This window comes from Venturia canescens, chromosome 2 (assembly GCF_019457755.1).
Source record: "Venturia canescens isolate UGA chromosome 2, ASM1945775v1, whole genome shotgun sequence".
Classification (NCBI taxonomy): Eukaryota; Metazoa; Arthropoda; class Insecta; order Hymenoptera; family Ichneumonidae; genus Venturia; species Venturia canescens.
In genome coordinates, this window is record NC_057422.1 from 14,851,275 (window position 1) to 14,872,546 (window position 21,272).

The following is a 21,272-nucleotide window of genomic DNA, read 5'->3' on the forward strand; positions in this document are numbered from 1 at the left end:
TTCGTTATTGGTACACAGACGCATACATACGCGCGCGCGCGCGCGCACACACTGAATTCAAACAAAAACATTTTTTTTATTCGAATCACAAGAGAAAATGGGATTAAGTTTCTCGGTGATTAACAAAAATTTTTTTGCCTGCATATATACGACCGTATCGACGAAAAATACAAATAAAATTTCACAACATTTGTATTCCTCGATTGAGCATGTGTGGAAATAAAAATTTCGTCAAAACATGAAGAATTTTAGTGGCAGTATATAATTACGAAATTGGTTTGTGGATGGACGTGAAATTTTACACGTGTATTATAGAAATGTATAAAGTCCTTGTGCTCAACATATCGAACATTTGTGAATGTCTGAATTATTTTTCTTTTTCTCATATACCTACCAAAACATATTCCTGAACGCGAGAACATCGAATAAAATACGGTAAGCAATGACAATAATTAATAATATAAAGTAACTCGATTTTTCGCCCAAATTTCAAGATACAAAGATCAACAAAATCTAACGCGTCCAGAGTGTATTCCATATATCTGAGAGAAGAAAAGAAACTCACCGTGTGAAGAATCGAGGCGTCGAAAAGCGTGGGATCGTAAACAAGTCAAACGAGCGTTTGTAGGCGATGAAGAAAATCATAATAATGACACAACATCGTTTCTTTTATTATAATATAAAATGCTAACGATATTGCATTACACAGAGGACTATTTTCGGAGATGAAAGAGGTCTATGGTGTTTGTCCAAATTAAATTTTTATTAAACACGGTTCTTTGTTTGTTTGTTTTTTCTTTTCTTTCTGTAACATCGAGGACGAATCATAACATAAATAATATTGATCAGTATCACTTTCAGCGCTCAACAATGAATCTACTAGTAACACTGGAAGATAGAGTACTCTTTGGGACGGGGGATTTTTTCTTCTTTCTTTCAATAAGGATTGTAATAAGGGGGTGGCAGCGGCAGCGTTCTCTTTCTCACTTTTTCTACAAGTATTCGTCTTCCCTTATTATTTATCTCCTTTCAAGTACCCCCAACTCTTTCGTTCTCTATTATAATTTTTTGTTGTTGTTGTTTTTTTTTTTCGTTTGTTTTTTGTTTTCACTCGCTAAAACGTTTCTCTACATTGCACACTCTCGTTCAGCTTTTGGTCTCTCATTCACGATTATATAACGAGGGGTGGGTTTTTTTGGTACACAGTTTTAATCATTTATCTTCTTTTCTATTTCCATTGTTTTTTGTTCTCTCTCTCTCTCTCCCTCCCTCCGTCTCTGATAATCTTATATATGCCTAAGCTACTCCTAAACAACGTGCAATTACATAGCTCTCGAAGCGTAATAGGTGGTATGTACAACACACGCGCTCTATTGTACGATGTAAGACATATGTATATAATCACATCGGTAACATGTATATCTGGGGGATTTCTTTTCGATTCGAAAGTCGTTAAAAGAGGTGATTGTTGAACGAGATTATTATCTTTAAGACGATATTCATGAGGATTTAGAGACAGTTGAATTTTTTTGTTCTCTCTCTCTCTCTCTCGCTTTTTGGATAACTTATCTGCTGTCGAGCATAAAGTGAGAACCGAGACATGCACATGCAACGGAAGCCCAAGTTGTTAGTTCCCATCGCGAAAAACAAAAGGATCCACTGCCGCCACCACCGCTGCTCGATATCTTCGATGCCTCGAAGACGTTGGTTTATTCATTTTTTTGTTTCGAATGATTTGCCGTTCAAAACTCTCTTTACTCATCTTCCAGTATGGTCTTCATCTTTAGATCAATAGAGTCGCGTCCCTTACGACAATTCTTCTTTTTCTCGAGAGAGTTGAGAAAAAGAAAAATCCTTGAGATCTTGATCCGGGAGTCCAATTTTTCCCCATCAAGTTATTTCGTCTTTGCTCTTCGAAATTGTGTTTCTTTTGTTTGTTTGTTCGTTTTTTTTTTTTAATACGTAGTGTTTCGTTATAGAAGCATTTTCGGGGGAGATATTGAGCTGTTTCGTTGTGTGTGTGTGTATGTGTGTGTGTGTGTGTGACCTCATCGAAATGTCCTCGTTTATCAACGCGTGTGATATGCTTGACCTCAGGTAAAGCTACGATTAATCGTATTCCGCCGTGTTTCTTTTTACCTCCCTCTTTAGGCGCCTTTTAAACGATCGATCGATGCTCACGAGTGTGCTTTCTTTCTCTGCGTCTCATTCTCTCATGTCCCGTCATCTCGTTCTGTCTCGTTCTCTCGCCCGGAAATGCAGCTATACGTTGAGCCCAGTGTTCTCAAGGAGATACTGCACAGTCGATAAAGCGCAGCGAGAGGTCGCCTTTTGTCCCATGAAAAAAGCCTCTTTTTGTTCTCCAAATATTGCCAGTCTCGTTGAAGTCGGATCGAAGACGAAGTTGCATTTGAAATCGAAGCTTTTGCATGGACGATTCAACGAGAAAATCAGACTGGACCAATCGTCAGCTCCCAGACAATCGGAACGGTGGATTTTGCGATCGTTAATCGTTTTCTTCTTTGTCTCGTTTCTCCTTCCAAACATTGTGAACACGCATTCTCGGATTTTTCGAGTGACCAAAAAATCCAGAGAACGGCTCCCTCGTGTTCCTTCCGGGACAATAATACGACGCGCTTCTCGCGTTTTCGACCGAACAAACTCATATTATGGAATGTACAAATTGTTGCTTCTTCTTATTTTTTAGTAATCATTTCATTCTTTTTTTGTCTGTCTCTGTGTTTTTTCGTGTAACATATTTATTGGCTGATATTCTTTTCCTGCTCGCCGAAGGCAGACCCTCGAACCCCTTTTTGCATTAATTTCCATGATTTTAAATTTGCCTCGTCACAGTCCCACGAAACGTTCCTCCTCAACGTGTTTTATCATTTCTTTAAATATTTCCCATTAATTTCGTTCTCGTTGTTTCAATTTTTCCAGCGTTTAATACGCTGGTGAACTTGGCTAACCTAATTCGCTTTCTCAACGACACGAAGCTTCGACGAAGGTAGTTCCCGTCGCAAGAGTTATCCGCTGGCCTTTGCGGGTGACCGCTCGCTCGACATTTTTTTTATTCCCCTCGTCGTCGCTTCTTTCGCGTGGCGTTTTTCTAAATGTTGTTACAACAAGTGTCTGCGATTTTTCGTCGCCAAAATTCTTCTTCCGTAGCGACGTATTATTTTTCGTGCTATTCTCCCTTAACTCTTTCTCTTTTTAAAACGATGTACGGTTCGTTATATATAACATATATATATATTTGTTTTCACGTATTAGCACCGCTTCTCCCTGCGGTTACAAATCATCTCGCACACCCTTGAACTCGTGCGTGTATTCTCGTTTTTCTCCACATTTCTTTTTTTTTTTTTTTTTCAATAAAGTTTCCTTGCGTGCAGGTGCATCGTGTAACTAAGAAAAATAAAAACAGAATCCGCTGCGTCCAGCAGCAGTAGCCAGCAGCCACCCAAATAGACTTAAATACTATTGTGTATCGCAACTCATTATCTAATGGTAAAGGCGACGGTTACGTCTTCCGTCATTGAGGAAAAGAAAGAAATAAGGAAAAAAAAATCCCTCGAACTGATGAGAAACATATTCGCCTCGGTATTCTCCGTTTCGAACACAATCTTTGCTATACAAATGTTGTTTATTATGCTCTTATTTCACGATGCTTTCTGATAAACGCACGCACACAAGTATGTTTATATGCATGCATTCATTGAGAGTTTATGGATTATTCATATAGTAATAACTTTCGATTGTATGCAGTTCGTTACGTTAAGGTGATGCGTCTGGTACTGCTGTTCGATTTGCGATAGCACGTTATTTTCAATCATTTACCATTCTTCTTTAGTGTCAAAATTTTTTTCTCCTTTTCTTATTTCATTATCGCGCGATGCACCTAAAAACCTTTCGTACACACGGCGCGCGAGCACAAAGAGGAGATTTTCGATACGCCGTTACGCCGGTTTCCATTTATTCTCATCCGCATATATAATTGTGCTAAATTATTCATTAATTGATAACCATTCTTTTTTTTAAATTATTTTTTTATGTTGTCGTTTTTCATAACGTTTGTTGGTTTGTTTTCTTCGGTTTTTCCGTCTTTATACACTGAGTAGAGCCGATTAATTTAATTAATAATTCATGTCAAACTATACCTATCAATGATTACTATACAATGAAAGATAAAGGTTTTCTGGTTTGTTGGGTTTATTTTTGCGGTTCAGTTTTATTTCGTTCTCCCCTGCCCCCCCCCCCCCCCCCCCCCTCGCTCTCGGTATAATTTTTAGGGTCAAGGGTGTGTGTGTGTGTGTGTGCTTCTCGTCGCCCTCGCTTACATCTTCTCTATCTCGAACGTAAGTTTTCCCCTCTGTTTGCCTTTCCGTGAGATTTTGGACTTGCATATACTGGCTTTTTTTCTCTATTTTTCTCAATTAAATATTTGTTGCTTTTTTGCTTAATGTAGGCTTTAGATCTGTTTTATTCCTCCCTCGTTTACACGTTGAAGTTATACGTATATACACGTACACGTTTCGTATCGTTGATCAGCCTCTCTTGTGGCTCGTACTTCTGTTAAATGTCGTCGCGTCTCGTCCGTCTCTCGTCCAAGTCTCCCGGCACATTACTTCAATATTTCTCATGCTCACGGTATTTTAAAAACTTGGATTCTTCGCATTTTTATTCCGTTTTTTTTTGCATGAATCAGCATCGCCAGAACAGCTGCTTTCGACGAAAATCTCTCGTTTGTATCGTTCTTTCACACTTGACGCAAAATATTATTACAGAGGTATATGCTGAAATGAACTGATGTGGGTATATGTACGTTTGTATAATGCGATGTGGTTAAGTAAAACGTCGAAACATGTTGTAATATTTATTAGTTGAGGGGGAGCTTTGTTGGGTCTTAATTTCTTTTCTTTTTCTTCTTATACTTTGTTGTTGCTTCTTTTTTTTTTATCCGCAGACGAGGCAGGCGACAAGACTCAGGTTCCTGCCCCAATACTGATGAGAATGATGTTTACTTGGCGTAGAGATAGATCGCGACGATAAGACCGTACAGACCCAATACTTCTGCGAAAATGAGAATGAGGATCATACCCACGAAGAGACGTGGCTGCTGGGCTGTTCCTCTCACACCCGCGTCGCCGACGATACCAATCGCGAAGCCGGCTGCAAGCCCGCAAAAACCGACCGCCAGGCCAGCACCCAAATGCACGAATCCCCTAGAAAATATCAATGTTTTATTATACTTTGTCTTTTTTTGGCACAATTATGTTTTTTTTTTTTTTTTTTCAATTCTCCACTCAGTCTCAATGTATCGTTCGAAATGAAATCTTATACAGAACGAGAATAACACTCCAACTCATATTTAACAAATGTCATTGAAGACGAACCGTTATCAACATTCTTGTATGATCTTTTGCATAGAATTCTCAATATTCATGTTTCGTTGTGTAGATATGTAAAAACAGTAAATATTTTTCCAACCATGGATATGAAAGTTCGAGTTATGCTCGATACCAGTTGCTTAGCAAAAATCAGCATGTCTTAAGAAGAAACAGAGAGAATAATATTCATATTACGTTGTAACCAGGGGTCGATAACCAACGTTTTCGAGTGCAAAATTTTACGGAAATCTTCAAATTATCGAGGAACCGAAAAATGATTATTTACATTGATGAAATGATAGATGTGGAAAATATTCGATCATTTTTTTTCGCCTTTTCGAATTAACCACAAATAGCTTTATTGTGATATTGTCCGCATAAATGAATTGGCATAAATTTCTGTTGCGCATATTACAAATATATTTTCTTGGCAGGATTCGAGGAAAGGAATAGCGGAAGTGCGGGTACTTTTTTTTCGTCAATGAATCTAGAGGGCCTCCGAACGTCAGTTTTTTGTTGGCTATATTTGACGAACGGACGGACAAGCGAGAGCTGCCCATTCGCAAAGAGCATGAAGCGAACCAATGTCAAATTGGCAGTTCATTCCCGAACAGGAAAATAATTTTTCACGAGTTTTTCCTCCTTTTTCTTCTCGATTTTCTTGACAACTAGCCAAAACATTGAGCTTTCTGGACTCTTCAAAATTCCGCATAGCGACACGATCGATGGCCGGCGTGATAAGGAAAATGCATTTACTTACTTGTACAGAGAATATTTTTGGGGCTCTTCGAGCGCTGCCGCGACAAGGACCGCCACGACTAAACCATAAATGGCGATAATACCCGCCATAATAACGGGAATGATGGATTTCATGATAAGCTCCGGCCTCATCACAGACATCGCTGCGATACCGGTGCCCGATTTTGCCGTGCCATACGCCGCTCCGAGAGCTAAAATATTCAAGCAACATTTATTCGTTTTTTTACTTTGGAGAATCTCATGAAAAAATCAAAACTTTCACGATTAACTCATCATTAGAAATCCAATTAAAACTATAATTATTCTAATGGACGTTTTTAATGAATCAGTTATCGATCGGTATTGATACCCTGTAATCATTACACAAAAATAACAATTTCATTGACGAGTGCTCAAAATCCGCGCCATAGTTGAATGAAATATTATCGATTATAAATAATTCGGGATACACGATCACAGATACAACCATAAAACGAAGTTTTATTTGTCATCGATAAGCCCAAATTTATTTTGGGATTGCAAGGAAAATAGATCAAAAGAGAATGGAATTGGAATCGAGAATTTAAAAATTGATTTATAAAATTTCAGGACGAATATATCGGAAGAAAATAATTATATTATCGTACACGATCAATGTTGGGAAATGATTTTTGAATTCACTGAAGATTACGGTTTTCTTTTGAAAGGCATTATTTTGAATTAGTTCCGAAGGTTCAATCCTCATTACACGACGATTTATGCAGAGTCTCTGAGAGCGAAGTTTTTCTAGCTGTCATGTGCTGCTCCCTAGCGCTGATGATTCACAGACATACGTGCTTGAAAGTGAAATTTATTTCTCCGTGGATTGCTGCTTGACAATCGACAACTCGATGAATTCTGATAAACGAGATTGTGGGGAATTTTACCGGTGTTTGAAGTCCCGAGCGTGTGCGTCAACGTCGATAACAATCGATCGATTATTGTTGTTCACAAATTCGAGTCGATCGCTCAACGAGGACAAAGCTGTTTGTTGAATCGAAACACTTTTTGTGAGCTTCAATTTTCGCGTTATTTACGCCACACGAAAAGATCACGTGAAATAATTCAGGTGCTCATGGAAACTCGGAACAAATAGCGAGTCAAATGTGCTCAAGTATAAGCACGAAAAGCGATTAGACAAATGGAGAAAGTACGTGAAAAACGGGACATCGTAACGAGGTCGTTAGAACGAAATTTTAACCTCAAATAATGACGCTTCGAAAGCCTGCGCACCTCGAATTCACGTGAATTTTTTAAAATGAATAAAACCCGTGGGCGGATCGCCTCACATGTCAACATTAGAATTGTGCAAAGTTCAGGGCAAATAAATTGGTTTTTCATACAAAAAGAAGCAACGTGAGAAATTAATTTTTGTAAATAATTCATAATAAATTATAAAATGTGAAAAAAACTATATGAAAATCGAGTTGAAAAGGTGTTGCTGGAGGGCCTGGAAGAAGGAGGCGCCCAGCCCATCGCGTAGTCACATGATTCTCACGTTGGCAGTCACATGACAATCATGTAAGACCCGGAGCCGCTACTGCCTGGTTTGATACGCTGTATCGTACGATACATGGAATAAACGCTGGTGCGGGGGCGTGGCACAGGATCCCGTGAGCGATTTTCAAAGCGGTTAAAAAAGGTGAAATGAAAAAAAACCCCTTGGAAATACGGACAAGAAGGAGAGTGTTGAATCGGGAAGAAAGCGAGCGTAGAATGAAATAATCATTTGGTCGGTACGGTGGTACCAACTGTGAGATATGAATTAAAAAATTCGTGCGAGACATTCACGTTGAGGAACGATAGAAGAGGGAAAATAAAGTGATAGAACGGTCAGAGATCGCGAGAGGGGCCCCGGAGAATTAACCCTGTGCAAGTCTCGTTTTTGTACTCTCCCGATTTCTCTATCTTCCTCCGTTTCTCCCGGTACACTCCGTAAGCGTAGTGCATTTTCTCAAACGTACGCTGGCCCATTTGGCCGTTGATCAAGATTCGCTCGCGTCCCGGCCTACGCGCTTTCGAGACTTTAGCCCAAACATATTTTGCTATTTTTCAATTTAACTTGTTATTTATCTTGCCTCTCGTTTATTCGCTCGCTGCGTGGTGTCGTAGACGCCAACAGCATGAACGCTAGTAAGCGCAGGAAGAAATTAGATGGAGAAAAGAAAATTTGAGACGTATGTACAGATGTATAGATATATATGCGCCCTAGCGCACACGGGATAAGGGATTCGTATTGATTTCCTCGATACAGGGAGCCCACGACGCTCGCGAAAGGGAAACAGAGAGACAGACGCCCGCGCCACGAATGCCCCGTTTCGCCGTTAATGATCGATCGCGCAAAGACCCCCGAAAATTTATATTTCACGAGAAAATACTAAGTTGCTGTCAGTTTTACAGGGAAGATTGAATTTCATTGAGGGAATGGAAATGGCGTTAAGCTACAGTTCGAAATGGCCAATCATTCGCCAGATCTCGATCATTGCCGGTGTGACGAGATTGTCACGGGGTTGCTCCACAAGCAAAGTCAAGAATCTATATCTCTGCCTCTCTCTATCTTTCACGAGACACCGCTGATCGAGGTCAGCGTTACGAAATAATTGGTAGAAACCATCGCGCGTACACAAAAGTGTTCTCTCTCTTGCTCTTATCGCGTATTGAAACTCAAATCACGTTTTTTGATCGAAACTTATGAAGATTGAGCCCCTTCCCTTTGCTTCATTTGTTCAATATTACGAATTTTTCAAATTCCGAAATGTGTAACTGTCCGATGTTGGACTAATATTACATTTTGATCCTTCGCGTTTTCCAACGTGAATTTTTTTTTAAAACATAAGTTTGAGCTTGTCTTGGCTGTTGGGATTTAAAAAATTGCATGCTGTAGTAAATCCGCACCAGCGCCCCTTCAGTCTCGTAGCTTGCGGTATATTATTTTTTTGACAAGAAACGTTATTACTCTCGAAACTCATGATTTAGGCAGAGTGAGAGAAAGAGAGAGACGGAGAGCTAGAGAGAGAACGAGTTTGCGCTGCTTATTCGCTGGGTGAAAATTGGCAATGTGATCGATTTGTCCCGAGGTCAAGCAAGATTCTTTTCTTTTTTTCCCCTATTTTTTCTCTTTTCGTCGCAATTTTACACTTTGGGTATTGAGGAAAATGGCGTTTCAGACGTGAGAACGGAAAACGGGGATGGGAAAGACGTCCCTTTGCCCCGACTGAGCTGATGATGCATGAGAGATAGAGAGAATTCGCGTGAATATGGAAATACAAATGGTCGACGAGGGAGCGACCAGTTGATAAAGATATATAGAGCGGAAACGCACACGAAAGATGTACGCGCTATCCCTGATGAGAGTGATGTCGTTTCAACTTTTTTGTGGTCAATTTTTATCTTCGGACGTTAAACAAGCAACATACGAAACTCACCGGAGAAAATAATAGCTGAGGCGGCGCCCATAACTCCAAAGAATGGCCCGTAAATGGGATTTGTCTCTGGCAGTGGGGTATTCATTTTTGTATGAGTTTTTTTGGCTTTTTCCTTTAGAAGATTCTAAAAATTCGATCGGCGAAATCCCTCGAGAGTTTTCGTTTCTTTTATTATTCCGTTATCTCTTTCTCTTTTTTTCTTTCGTTACACGAGAAGAGTATTTACAGGTTGTCGAAACACGGGTGGCCGTTCTCAGCGAAGAATCAATCCTCGCACACTGCACTTCACTAAACTAGTGGGCACTGTCAAATAGGGCCTACTGTACAGGCAGAACGCTGGTCATGTGACGAGTGACGAGTTCAGAGAAGGCGCGTGCGTGTATGCGTGATCAGACTCTTCGCGAGGGCGGCGAAATATGTATATCCTCTTCTTATTCGCTCCTTTATCGACGTAGCCTGCGTATCAACCAATCGATGCTCCCGTCTTATATTTTTCGAGGTGACGTCAAACCTCGCGAGTAATATCGCGGCTCACCGGCCAGTTATACATTTATTTCAATGCGCAGGCTTCAACATTCTTCACCTAGACCGCGTGACATCCATTTTTCATACTTTCGTTGCAGTTTATGCAACTATTCTTTGCCAATTTTATAGTATCTTACAATGTGACGTCTCTTAAGAATTAAATCATCGTTTCAACCATAATTGAACTCGTATTATTTTTTAGAAAAAATTTATCGACCATCGTGACGCCCAATTTTCGAAGGTACGAGCACATCACGTTGCTCTCTTTAAACGTAGCCCCTTTACCCTCTCTTTTCTATGCACTCCCTGCAGAGAATTTTTACCGGAACTTGATAGCTAGATCGATCCACGAACAACATTATTCACCAACAATAATTTTCTTTGAAAAGATATATAAATCCTATTTTGTTTCGTTAAAACTGACAAATAATAATGGCACGAAGAATAAATGCGATTTTTCTTCGGTTTCGTGTCATTTTTATGGAACCAAAATCAAAGTCCCCGCCAATTCAATCTTTTTTGAACGCAACCGGAAGTACGAGTCTACCGAATTCAAATGTCACGGCAAACGTGGTTTTTATGCGAGCTCCATTGACAACAATATTACAACACGTGTTTTTTCAAGAATCAGATATAATCAATGAAGTTCGCATATAAGGTACGTTTCAAAGAGTTTGTCAGATTTCCCAGGCTTTTTGATTGTTGTTACACGAAAATTCAACATTGCTTAGTCACTTGTTTTATACTATTGTGCATTTTCTAACCTATAAAATTCAGTTATTTTTCCAAGCCGATTTCTTGTTTAATAAATCATGCTTACAAACTAGTTTAGCTCATGAATAAATTCTATCCAATGAATTTGATATATTAATTTTACTAGTAACAAGATATTTCTATTACCACCGCATGCTACATTTTGTTATAATTTGTAACTTTGAACTTTCATTCAACAAACTTGAATTTTTTCATTGAATATCCTCATTTTGCATATTAATTAATAATTTATTGGATCATACATTTTTATTCAGTTACTATTATTGCATTGATCTTAATGTTTGTATTACAGTTTAGCAATTTGCTCGGTACGGTTTATCGAAAAGGAGATCTGATTTTCTCTCACGATGGATCATCCGTTATCAGCCCTGTCGGTAACCGAATTACCATTTATGATCTTAAAAAGTAAGTAGTCATATAAAGTAAAAGTTATACTTGCAATTAAACTTGCAATATATTCTATTCAATTTTTATGATATAAACATTCAACTCAGATATTTCATTAATTTTGTAAATTTTTTACTAAGTAATTTCCAAAGACACCTTACACCTAAACGATTTATTTCAGCAACAAATCAACTACCCTTCCGGTGGAAAGCAGATTCAATTATACAGCAATGGACCTTTCTCCGAATGGCTGTACATTGATAGCTGTTAACGAAGGTATTCTATTGATTAAATACTCGTCCATTCTCATGGTGCATTATTAATGAATTTGATCATTGCAGAGGGTGAAGCACATGTAATCAGTATGATAAGTCAGATGGTTATACACAAATACCGCTTCAAAAGACTTGTAAGAGCCATAAGGTTTTCGCCTGATGGAAAACACTTTGCTGTGTGCAAAGAAAATAATGGTAAGTGTGGGAAAAAAATTTTTGGACTCTATTATCATTGAACATTTTGAAAAATCAAAGTTCATTAAGCATTGAGAATGTTCATGATTGTCAAGGTTTGTTGAAAAATAACAGTAATTGAAAGTTAAAATTTGATCACTATAAAAACATAACTCATTTGTACTTTTCAGTTTTTATATTCAATGCTCCTGGCCTACAGAGTGGAGAATTTAATCCATTTATTATGGAACGAGTTTTCCATGGAGCCACCGATGAGACCACGTGTTTATGTTGGTCGTACGATTCGAAATTATTGGCTGTTGGATCAAAAGACACAACAACAAAATTGTACAGTTTGGAAAAATGGGAAAACTTCAAATCGTATACGCTTGGCTCTCATACAGACGAAATAGTTGGTTGTTACTTCGAAAAAAAGAATTACGATATTTCTACAATAAGCAGGTATACAAGCAAAAATGATTGATGAATAAAGTTAATTCATTTATTGAAGAGCGGGTTGAAAAATTGATTCTCAATAAAAAAATTTGCCATTTGTACCATAATAAGTACCATGTCGTAACCATTTCTATCGATAAGTTTGCCTGAAAATCAAATTATGGGATTTCGTCTGAAACGAATATTAATCATTAAATCATTCATCTTGTTTTTCACTAGAAATGGACAACTTTGCATTTGGGAATGCACGATTGAACCTGAAGACATGGTCGTATGGCAGCCACCGATCAAAAGAGAAAAGCCGAAAGAAAGCGACAGCGAGGACGATGTAGATTTGGACAAGGCCGTTGAAAAAACGGACAAGCAAATGAAACGTGCGGAACGAAGGAAAACTAATCCTTCTGGTAACATATTGTTCGCATTATTTCCTTCTTTCTCAAGTACAATGAAAGCAATATTAATTATTATTCTTTCAGAGGAAGGCGATGAGACGAGTGAAACGCCAAAGTCAAGTATGGCCAAGAAATTGAGGTATAAAAAACTTGCTAGACATTACTTGGCCGACGAGGTTCATAAGCAGGACAGATCCGCAATCGTCACAGCAGCTGCTTATCACAAGGATACTCGAATTCTCGTCGTAGGCTTTAGTAATGGAGCTTTTTTTCTGTATGAATTGCCTGATGTCAACATGATCCATTCTCTAAGGTATTTTAAAGTCTGAGCAAGGTTTATTACATCAGAAAAACGTTAATTTACCAAAAAAAAGTAATTTTTTGATTGAATAGTAAATAATATTAAGCTATTTGTCAATGGAAGAAACTCACTCGCACGATTCTACCTTCTAATGGGAACGTTAATGTCTGTTGCAGTATATCGAACCAGTGTATTTCATCAATAACATTGAACTCTACTGGCGATTGGATAGCTTTGGGTTGTTCAAAACTCGGGCAATTATTGGTCTGGGAATGGCAGAGCGAGACATACGCGATGAAGCAACAAGGTCACAGTAACAACATGAATTGTTTGGCTTACAGTCCGGATGGTCAGTACATCGTGACCGGGGGAGACGATGGAAAAGTTAAAATTTGGAATACTATGACGGGTTTTTGTATCGTCACATTCCAAGAGCACATTTCTGCAATTTCCAGCGTTCTGTTCAGTCACAATCGCAAATTTATCGTATCGGCCTCTTACGACGGCACCGCCCGAGCCTACGATTTAACGCGTTACAGAAATTTCAAAACTTTGACCTCGCCACGACCAGTTCAATTTTCTTGTCTCGCTCTTGATTCTAGTGATGAATTTCTCGCAGCTGGAGGACAGGACTTTTTTGATATATATCTTTGGAGCGTCAAACTTGGCACGCTTCTCGAGGTATGATCCACAAGCAATTGTATATAATTTTTTCCCCATAAAAATCTTTTTTTTTTAATTTTTTATGTACGTAACAATATTAATGAAAGTCAATTGAAAAAAGTAGATTCTCAGCGGCCACGAGGGACCTGTTGCGAGTTTAGTCTTCAACCCCAGTCCTGCGAGTACAGCAATGGCTTCGGTATCTTGGGATAAAACCATGAAACTTTGGAACGCTATAGAAAAAGGTTCAAGTCACGAAACGATTCAGCTGTCTTCTGATGGCTTGTGCGTCGTTTACAAACCGAATGGTGCAGAAGTCGCAGTTGCTACTTTGGATGGTCAAATATCGTTTTTCGATTGCAAAACTTCGATGCAAACTGGCAGTATAGAAGGCCGAAACGATCTCGGAAGCGGACGATCCGACACTGATCTAGTTACCGCGAAAAAGAGTCTCGCAGGAAAGTTCGTATCTCACTGATAATGCCTTCGATTCGTCTGACTTGATTTGTTTCAGAATTTTATACAATTTTCGAAAAAAATGTCTGTATTGAATTCTTATTTTCGATCTATTAATTTGGATATTATTTCCAGGGCTTTTAATACTCTGTGCTACTCAGCCGACGGAAATTGTATTATTGCTGGTGGGCAGTCGAAAAATGTTTGCATCTACAACGTCAAAGAGGCTGTTCTCCTGAAAAAATTCGAAATCACACAAAATAGATCGTTTGATGCTGTGGACGTTAGTGTTTCGACATTATCTTTCTTCAATTTCTCTGATATGATGGCCATCTAAATTTGCACAATTCGATCTCGTAGGATTTCATTAATAGAAGAAAAATGACTGAATTTGGAAACATTGCGTTGATCGAGGAACGTGAAGAACGAGAAGGTGGAAAAGTTGTTCTCCGCTTGCCAGGTGCGAGAAGCGGCGATATGGCGAGCAGAAGCATGAAACCCGAAGTCAGAGTATACAGTTTACAGTTTTCTCCTACAGGTACATCACTTTCTCCATCGGTTTAATTTATTTGCGCTCAAAAAACTTATCTCGAACTACGTTAAAATTTTTGGTTGGAATGAATTTCTTCTTGAAATTCGTAATGTTTCGCAGAAATAGAAGTGTAAATAATTGTCGTTAAAGATCGAATTCAAATTTTCATACTTTCGAGTGGAACTTTAAAAATATTGTTTTTTTTTTAACACTCGTTTCAGGACACGCTTGGGCAGCTGCGACGACCGAAGGATTACTAATATACTCTCTCGACATGGGTCTCGTTTTCGATCCGTTTCATCTTGAACTTGGAATCACTCCCGATTCTGTAAAAAATACTTTGCAGGAGAAAGAATTTGCGAAAGGTAATCCGAAAACTCAGCTGTGAAAAAAAAAACCCAAGAATATGATGATAATTAAAAATTATATTTTTCAGCATTGATGATGTCGTTAAGGCTCAATGAAAAGGAACTTATTCAATGTGTCGTTGAAAACATAGCGCATCGAGATAGTAAGTAGAAATATTTTGTGGCCAAGAATTGCAAAAATCGAATTATTTCATAATCTTTGTAAGGCCAAAATTATTTGTTGCAATATTCTAGCATTCTTTGCTGTTACCATAAAAATTGCTGACTGCTATGACCAAAAAATTTGATATCTCACAAAACCTATTTACGGACTCAAACGTTCGAATCAGTTTTTTTTTTCAATATCGACATATGCAGTCTCTACTAATAATTTTGAATAAGTCTGCTTCTCGGAAACGATCCCTGAATTATCAATAATAAAATGAATTTTTACAGTTGATTTGACGATAACGAGTATGCCGGAAATTTATGTCGAACGACTATTGAAATTCCTCGCTTCTGAGCTAGAGAGCACAAGACACATACACTTTTATCTTCTATGGATTGAAATCATATTAACGAGACAGGGACACAAGATGAACACGTCGTTGCAGATGCCAGCTTTGTTGACGGTACAAAAAAATCTGCAGCGGAGGTACGACGATCTCAGTGCAATGTGAGTATTAAAAAGATCCACGTAAATAAATTGTCAGTAAATTTATCGATACGAATAAATCCATCGATAATGGAGAATCTTGCGTAAAAAATATTTGTGTTTAGAACGATACGTAACCCGAGACCCTTATGAAACAATTTTCCGGACACGAATCGAAATATTAATATACCTTTTTCTTACTTGGCATTCACGAATTAATTACAGCTGTGATTTCAACCAATACACGCTGAGTTACATAAAACGAATGGGTGAACTGCGCAAAAAATTCAAAGAAGAAGAAGAGAGCGACGACGAATCGGACAAATCATCAATCGAAGAAATGGAGATAGATTAAGATGGGATAGGCCATTGTCATCGAGGTTGTATGATCATTTTTAATAAACTTCTTGTACATAAAGTATTAACGAGAAATTCATTTCAATTCGACGCAGCATATTGCGTAAAAAGTTTGGGTCGGTAATCTCTAAGATGATTTTTTAAGAAATACGATGGGCCAATACAGCACAACGAATAATGAAAACACTGCTGGGAATACGACACGACTGTGGGCATCAATTTTCTGTGAAAGTGCTTTTTTAGTGTGCATCAAAATTTCTGGATCCAACCAGGCAGTTTGTAAAAGGTGTCGACTGCCCGTACGCTTTTTTTTCGGCTGTGCAATCGACATCGAATCGTAGTCCCAAATTGATGAACTTTTGTCCATCGAAGCTAGTCTCTGGAGGAGGAAAATGCTTTTAGTTCCTATGTTTGAAAAAATTACTTTTTCCCCGGTTTTTATTCCAATAAATACGGCATACCGTGTAATACTGTCGTGGCAAATTGAGCGCATCCATTTCCTGCTGATCACGCAAATCCAAAACTTTAACTACAACGAATTCACCGAGTGCTGCAAAAACGAAAAACATGCATCCTGCCATCCAAAGATCGAGCGCCTGGAATCATTTGAGAATTATTCTTTCAATGGTAGGTTAAAAGCGCGTGGCTTTGATGCGACGAGCTCAATTCGGGTGTTCCTCGGAAAGGAAAAACTCTTTTTATTGATGAATAAAAAGTCATTCAATGTTATTTTCAATCAATTTGAAAATTTACCAAGGGAATTGAGCCTCAATATTTTCTCAACATCAATAATTTTATAATTCAAAGTAGTTCCAATATTCACGACTTCGATTTCGATACTTTGTTTCGTTCTACAATTCGAAATGCGGGCGCGCAATAAAAAATGGTGCAGTGACTGCGGTAAGAAATTTTTAAATATTTGCGACCAGCTTTCCGTACCTTCGTCATGAGATTTCAGTAGCAATCTTATCTGCTTGAACAAATTTTTCGAAATATCATAACAACGAAAAAGAGGTCGTGACTAAAAGTAACAAGAAATGTCGTATTATGTCTGCATATTTTGTACTCTCTCGTATCTGTTTATCTCCGGATGAAATCTTAATCGCCATGGAAATGTCGAAAATAAGCAAAGATGGAGCAAAATTCAGCTGGAAATAGAATTACAAACTATTGCGATAGAAAAAATTTACAAAAAACTAAAGTATGAAGAATCACGATCATTGTGTGTGTTTCATAAATGTACTTATCTCGAGTCGTTGCCACCGCAGTAGATAATCATTGGGATTCTTATCAGCATCTACAGAGATTGAGTGTTTTTCGATTTCGACTTTTTACTCACTTTTACGTAAGCGACCGGTGGAATATCACTTTTGAGACCCGTGAACATGGTTACTAGGGTGAGCATACTCGTGACAAGAAGCGTAACTCGACCAGGTATGGCGTCGAGACCCAACCAAAAGCTGAACCACGATAGCATCACGACGAGTGTCGAAGGTGCGAATGTTTGAATCAGGTGATGACCGATCTGTCTCTCGAAACGGAAGTAGACGACCAAGCGCGAGAAGTTTCCTGAAATTTTCAGACATCCTGTATCATGGTCTATTTTTATTCGTAAACAATCACACGATCTTGAGGAAAAAGTTGTATAGATTCGTGCACGAGCAACAACACTCAAATTATCGTTATTCGAAATCAATTAATTAAAAAGTGAAATGATGAGATTGGTGTGATATAACTTGCACCTTTTTTGTCCTCCGATTAGTGTGAAATAATTGATTCGATAATTTATTATATTTTTACATTTAAGAAGCTGTTTTAGTCATTGTATTATCTGACCATTTTTCTCGGGTATAAAATTGCTCGTTTCCTCGACGAGCAAGGGTTTCCCAACGTTGTATTGCAGGAGTTTTAATTCAGGATTCACTGTGACTCCACCATTGCCCCATTTTAATTGGAGTTTTTTGCTGTTGTAAGAGACTGCAAATGAAACAACCAAATATGAAAACGAACTCGATCTCTTCCATTTCAACGTGTTCGAAACGATAGTGAAAAGTAAAATTCTTTCAATGCTTCGAGTACTTGGAACTAACGATAAAAACTGTTTTTCAAAATTGAATTCATTACATTCGATGACTCACTCCGAAATGCCATTAGTTTTTATCATACAAAAAGTGTTGGGCCAGTGAGCAATTAAATTGTAATGAACTATCAACGTGCTTGGAATCTTCGTTTTCCAATGTCACATTCTCTTCGTTTCATCGTGTATTTCAACATTTAAAAAATTTGAAAATCACAACGTCAGCGTTCTGAATTAAATTTTTACTTCCAAGGGGAATATCTTGAGGTGAAGTAGAGTGTGGAATTTTTAGCGAGCGTTGGACAAATGTACGAAACTCAATTTTAGTGGTGTAGGTCTTAATATTATAACGATGTATCTAACGGGACTATTTTAAAGCTCGTAACAACGCGAACGAGCGATCACGGCCTTTGAACACCAAAGGAAAAGATGAATTCCGTTAGAATGGGAGATGGATGTAGGAGCGCTACGACGTGCCTGGGTACAGCGTCTCACGTTATTTTTGTAATAAATAAATGACACACATCATAAATCAAAACACTCACAGCTCTCGATGTAAATGGGACAAACTTGTATGTCCATTGGGTAGAGCTGAAACTCCATTTGACACGCTACTATTGCGTGCATTCTTGCCGAATATCTAACAGTTTTGTTCCTGTACAGCATTACTGATGAAAATTTGTGAGTGAGTGCAGCTATTTCTGTAGGAGAAAAATGAGATTTTTTCGTTATTTCATTAAAATTGTATTTCGATGAGCAATTTTTTTTATCAACTTTTCATTGTTACTATTGTAATAGCACCGAATTGACTTTTTCCAATGAAATTTCAACGTTTTGTTTTTCTTTTCATCAATTTCGCTTTGATGTAAATATTTTCGATTAAAATGTAAATAATGAAAATTTTATCTCTTTTGAATACGTTACAAGTTACCCGAGACTTTGGAATTCAAGAAATAGGGATCCGGTTGCCAAACATTTTCGAAAAACTCCGGTGGTAGGGTCACATAATCATCGCCTTCCTCGAATATGTCGTTTGGCATATTTAAACGAGACTCGGTCCAGCTTTGTCTCACGAACATGTCCACACTGTTGGAATAATTATAAAAACTTGTTATTTCTATGTTGAGATTTCTTCTAACGGTTCTAGTACTAAATTCTAATTAGCCTCCTTCCCCAATTGTTACGAGAAATCGATACGGTATATTTTTCATTTCAACAGGTTATTCATCAATTTTCGATTATCAAAAATCCTCCGAGGCCCAATTTCTAAGTGTTTTACCTCACATTTTTCTATCCTGCCATTTCAATATCTCCACGAAATTATTATTTTTGTGTTTCTCGTAAATAAACACCTTTGCATTTATAATTATTCATTGCCCTAATTAGAAGGGCAAAAAGAATACTATTTTCACGAATTTTTTTCATCGTTATAAATTATAAATATGGATATACAAAGTGTACAAAAATACACTCTTAAAATACAGAAAAACTTTTTTTTAATTTTTATTCTACTCAGTTTTCGTACAGAAAAATGAGTGAGAAGACAGATCCAAAAAAAAGATGGATTTGCGCTGTCGATAAAATCTCTCGAATGGATGATCGGAGAAAAAAAAGTGGTTTTAGATTCAACAGGTAAATGGCTATAGCGCATATCATACACGATTTTTGGTTTTTCAAAAAAGTCCAAATTGCAGCCATTGTTCCAAAAACTACGAAAAGCACGTTTTTTCATCGTTTTTTTGAAAAAAACATAGTTCCATTAAAAATTTCAAAATTCGTACGATATACGCTATAGCTACAGTTATAAAGAACATGTGGTAAAATTTTGGTATGGACCGGTTGAATGGTTTCGGAGATTTCATCAACGAGCCGTCGAAAAACGTAATTTTGAGAAAAACGCGTTACGCGAGCGATGCGTATATTAGCGCGCTCAGACAGCCGCGTAATCGTCGTTCAAAAATACACTTAGATTGGTCAGATCTTTATAAAATTTTAGTACGATACTTTTAAATATGTATACTTTCGAAAAATGCGATAAAATAATTGATTTTTTAAAAATTCCTAATTAGGGTTGACCCCTTAATATAAAAACTCACTTTCGAATCAGCTGTTTTTTTTCTTCACATCTATCTTTTCAAGTATTTTATCAATTGAGCCTTTTGAAGATAAGGACCACACACAACGGATCGTTTGTAGAAATTCTCGTATCGAATTTTTGTTTCGGATGAAAAATACGAAAATTGTTGAACCTGCTACGCAGGACTCACCGGAAATCCATGTCTTCGACGTTGATGGAATTAATGTCAACGACGAAGATATTGAAATCAATGACAACGGGATTTCCCTTGGTCGAAGGGGGCCTGATCTCTGAATACATATCTGTCTTTTGTTATATCATCACAGTTGTAAATACAAGAGAAAATTTATGAAAAATGAAGGATTAACAAAAGGACACTTGCCTTTGACGTAATTGTCGGGCAAAGAGAAGCCTGGTCCGTGCTGCGAGTGGTTCTGTTTGTTGTCACCATTTGTGTTGAAAGAGCTGCTACGATGGGAAATAAAACTCGTGAAAAAGCACGTGAAAATCGGTCAAATATTTCCGAGAGCTACGCATCGATAGAAGCACTTGAAATTACCTGCCAGCACGCCCACAAGTTACAAAATTTAACCACGAATAAAAGCACACCACAAAAGCCGATCGACGCATTGCACTAGTTTCGAACAATGTGATTCGTGACTAAAGGTCGAGGATGCGAAAACTGCGACACCCACCAGTCGCCGCAGGTTCAAGAGTGCACTCTTCTTGTTCGTCCACACACTCCCATACGCCAATTAATTAATAACTCGGCACTTAAATACAATCTACCCCAATTAAAACTATCATCAGGTGGAACTAAACGATTAAACCTTTTTTTTCAGTTATGCAATCAACCTGAGACTGTTTTCTTGACGATCATCAGCCCCGCTCACCATTCGCGTTTTTTTCTCGAGATGACATTTTGCCGGAAAATTCAGTCCGAATAGTTCCTCGGAGAATCGTCGCGCGGTGGAAAGGTAAATAATAAAATATTTCAATCTTGGAAAAAAAGGTTCATAATTCGAGCGTTTCTCGTTTTTAACGTCATGGAAGAATTTTCTCGGTAATTGTCAGAGAAGAATGTAAAAATACATTTTTTTTCGATTGAGATTTTCGTTAGATACACAACTGGAAAAGCTTGAGTATAGTGCCTGCCGGAGACGCAGATGGAGCTCGTTCCTATGATTTATTTTTCAATCATTTTTTTAATTTTATAAGCAACGTAAAATGAAACC

The 21,272-nt window shown here is 37.9% G+C and overlaps 3 protein-coding genes across 9 annotated transcripts; 1 reads left to right on the forward strand and 2 right to left on the reverse strand.

Annotated features, from left to right (window-relative positions):
• Positions 1–650: 650 nt before the first annotated feature.
• Positions 651–9,947, reverse strand: LOC122406873 (Vacuolar H[+] ATPase 16kD subunit 1). Its single transcript, XM_043412661.1, has 3 exons — positions 9,590–9,947; positions 6,148–6,337; positions 651–5,222 (listed from the first exon to the last, which is right to left on the reverse strand). Exons 1-3 carry the CDS (start codon positions 9,672–9,674, stop codon positions 5,018–5,020), a joined length of 480 nt encoding a protein of 159 aa, XP_043268596.1. The 5' UTR covers positions 9,675–9,947; the 3' UTR covers positions 651–5,017.
• A 672-nt stretch (positions 9,948–10,619) lies between these two features.
• Positions 10,620–15,947, forward strand: LOC122406762 (periodic tryptophan protein 2 homolog). 2 transcript variants are annotated; one of them, XM_043412449.1, is made up of 15 exons: positions 10,620–10,772; positions 11,181–11,293; positions 11,457–11,551; positions 11,617–11,745; positions 11,916–12,186; positions 12,400–12,584; positions 12,657–12,885; positions 13,050–13,554; positions 13,661–13,998; positions 14,128–14,275; positions 14,353–14,530; positions 14,746–14,889; positions 14,961–15,035; positions 15,328–15,547; positions 15,752–15,947. In XM_043412449.1, the coding sequence occupies exons 1-15, from the start codon at positions 10,755–10,757 to the stop codon at positions 15,879–15,881; spliced, it is 2,778 nt and encodes a 925-aa protein (XP_043268384.1). In that variant the 5' UTR covers positions 10,620–10,754; the 3' UTR covers positions 15,882–15,947. The 2 variants fall into 2 exon arrangements, with proteins under 2 accessions (XP_043268384.1, XP_043268383.1); XM_043412448.1 differs by having other exon boundaries at positions 12,400–12,885.
• alka (alkaliphile) lies at positions 15,902–20,753 on the reverse strand. 6 transcript variants are annotated; one of them, XM_043412462.1, is made up of 9 exons: positions 20,597–20,753; positions 20,420–20,505; positions 20,228–20,327; positions 18,892–19,046; positions 18,506–18,661; positions 17,720–17,860; positions 17,223–17,452; positions 16,345–16,479; positions 15,902–16,262 (listed from the first exon to the last, which is right to left on the reverse strand). In XM_043412462.1, the coding sequence occupies exons 1-9, from the start codon at positions 20,665–20,667 to the stop codon at positions 16,011–16,013; spliced, it is 1,326 nt and encodes a 441-aa protein (XP_043268397.1). In that variant the 5' UTR covers positions 20,668–20,753; the 3' UTR covers positions 15,902–16,010. The 6 variants fall into 6 exon arrangements, with proteins under 6 accessions (XP_043268397.1, XP_043268395.1, XP_043268398.1 ...); XM_043412460.1 differs by having other exon boundaries at positions 20,228–20,339; XM_043412463.1 differs by having other exon boundaries at positions 20,420–20,502; positions 20,597–20,742.
• Between the last annotated feature and the right edge of the window lie 519 nt (positions 20,754–21,272).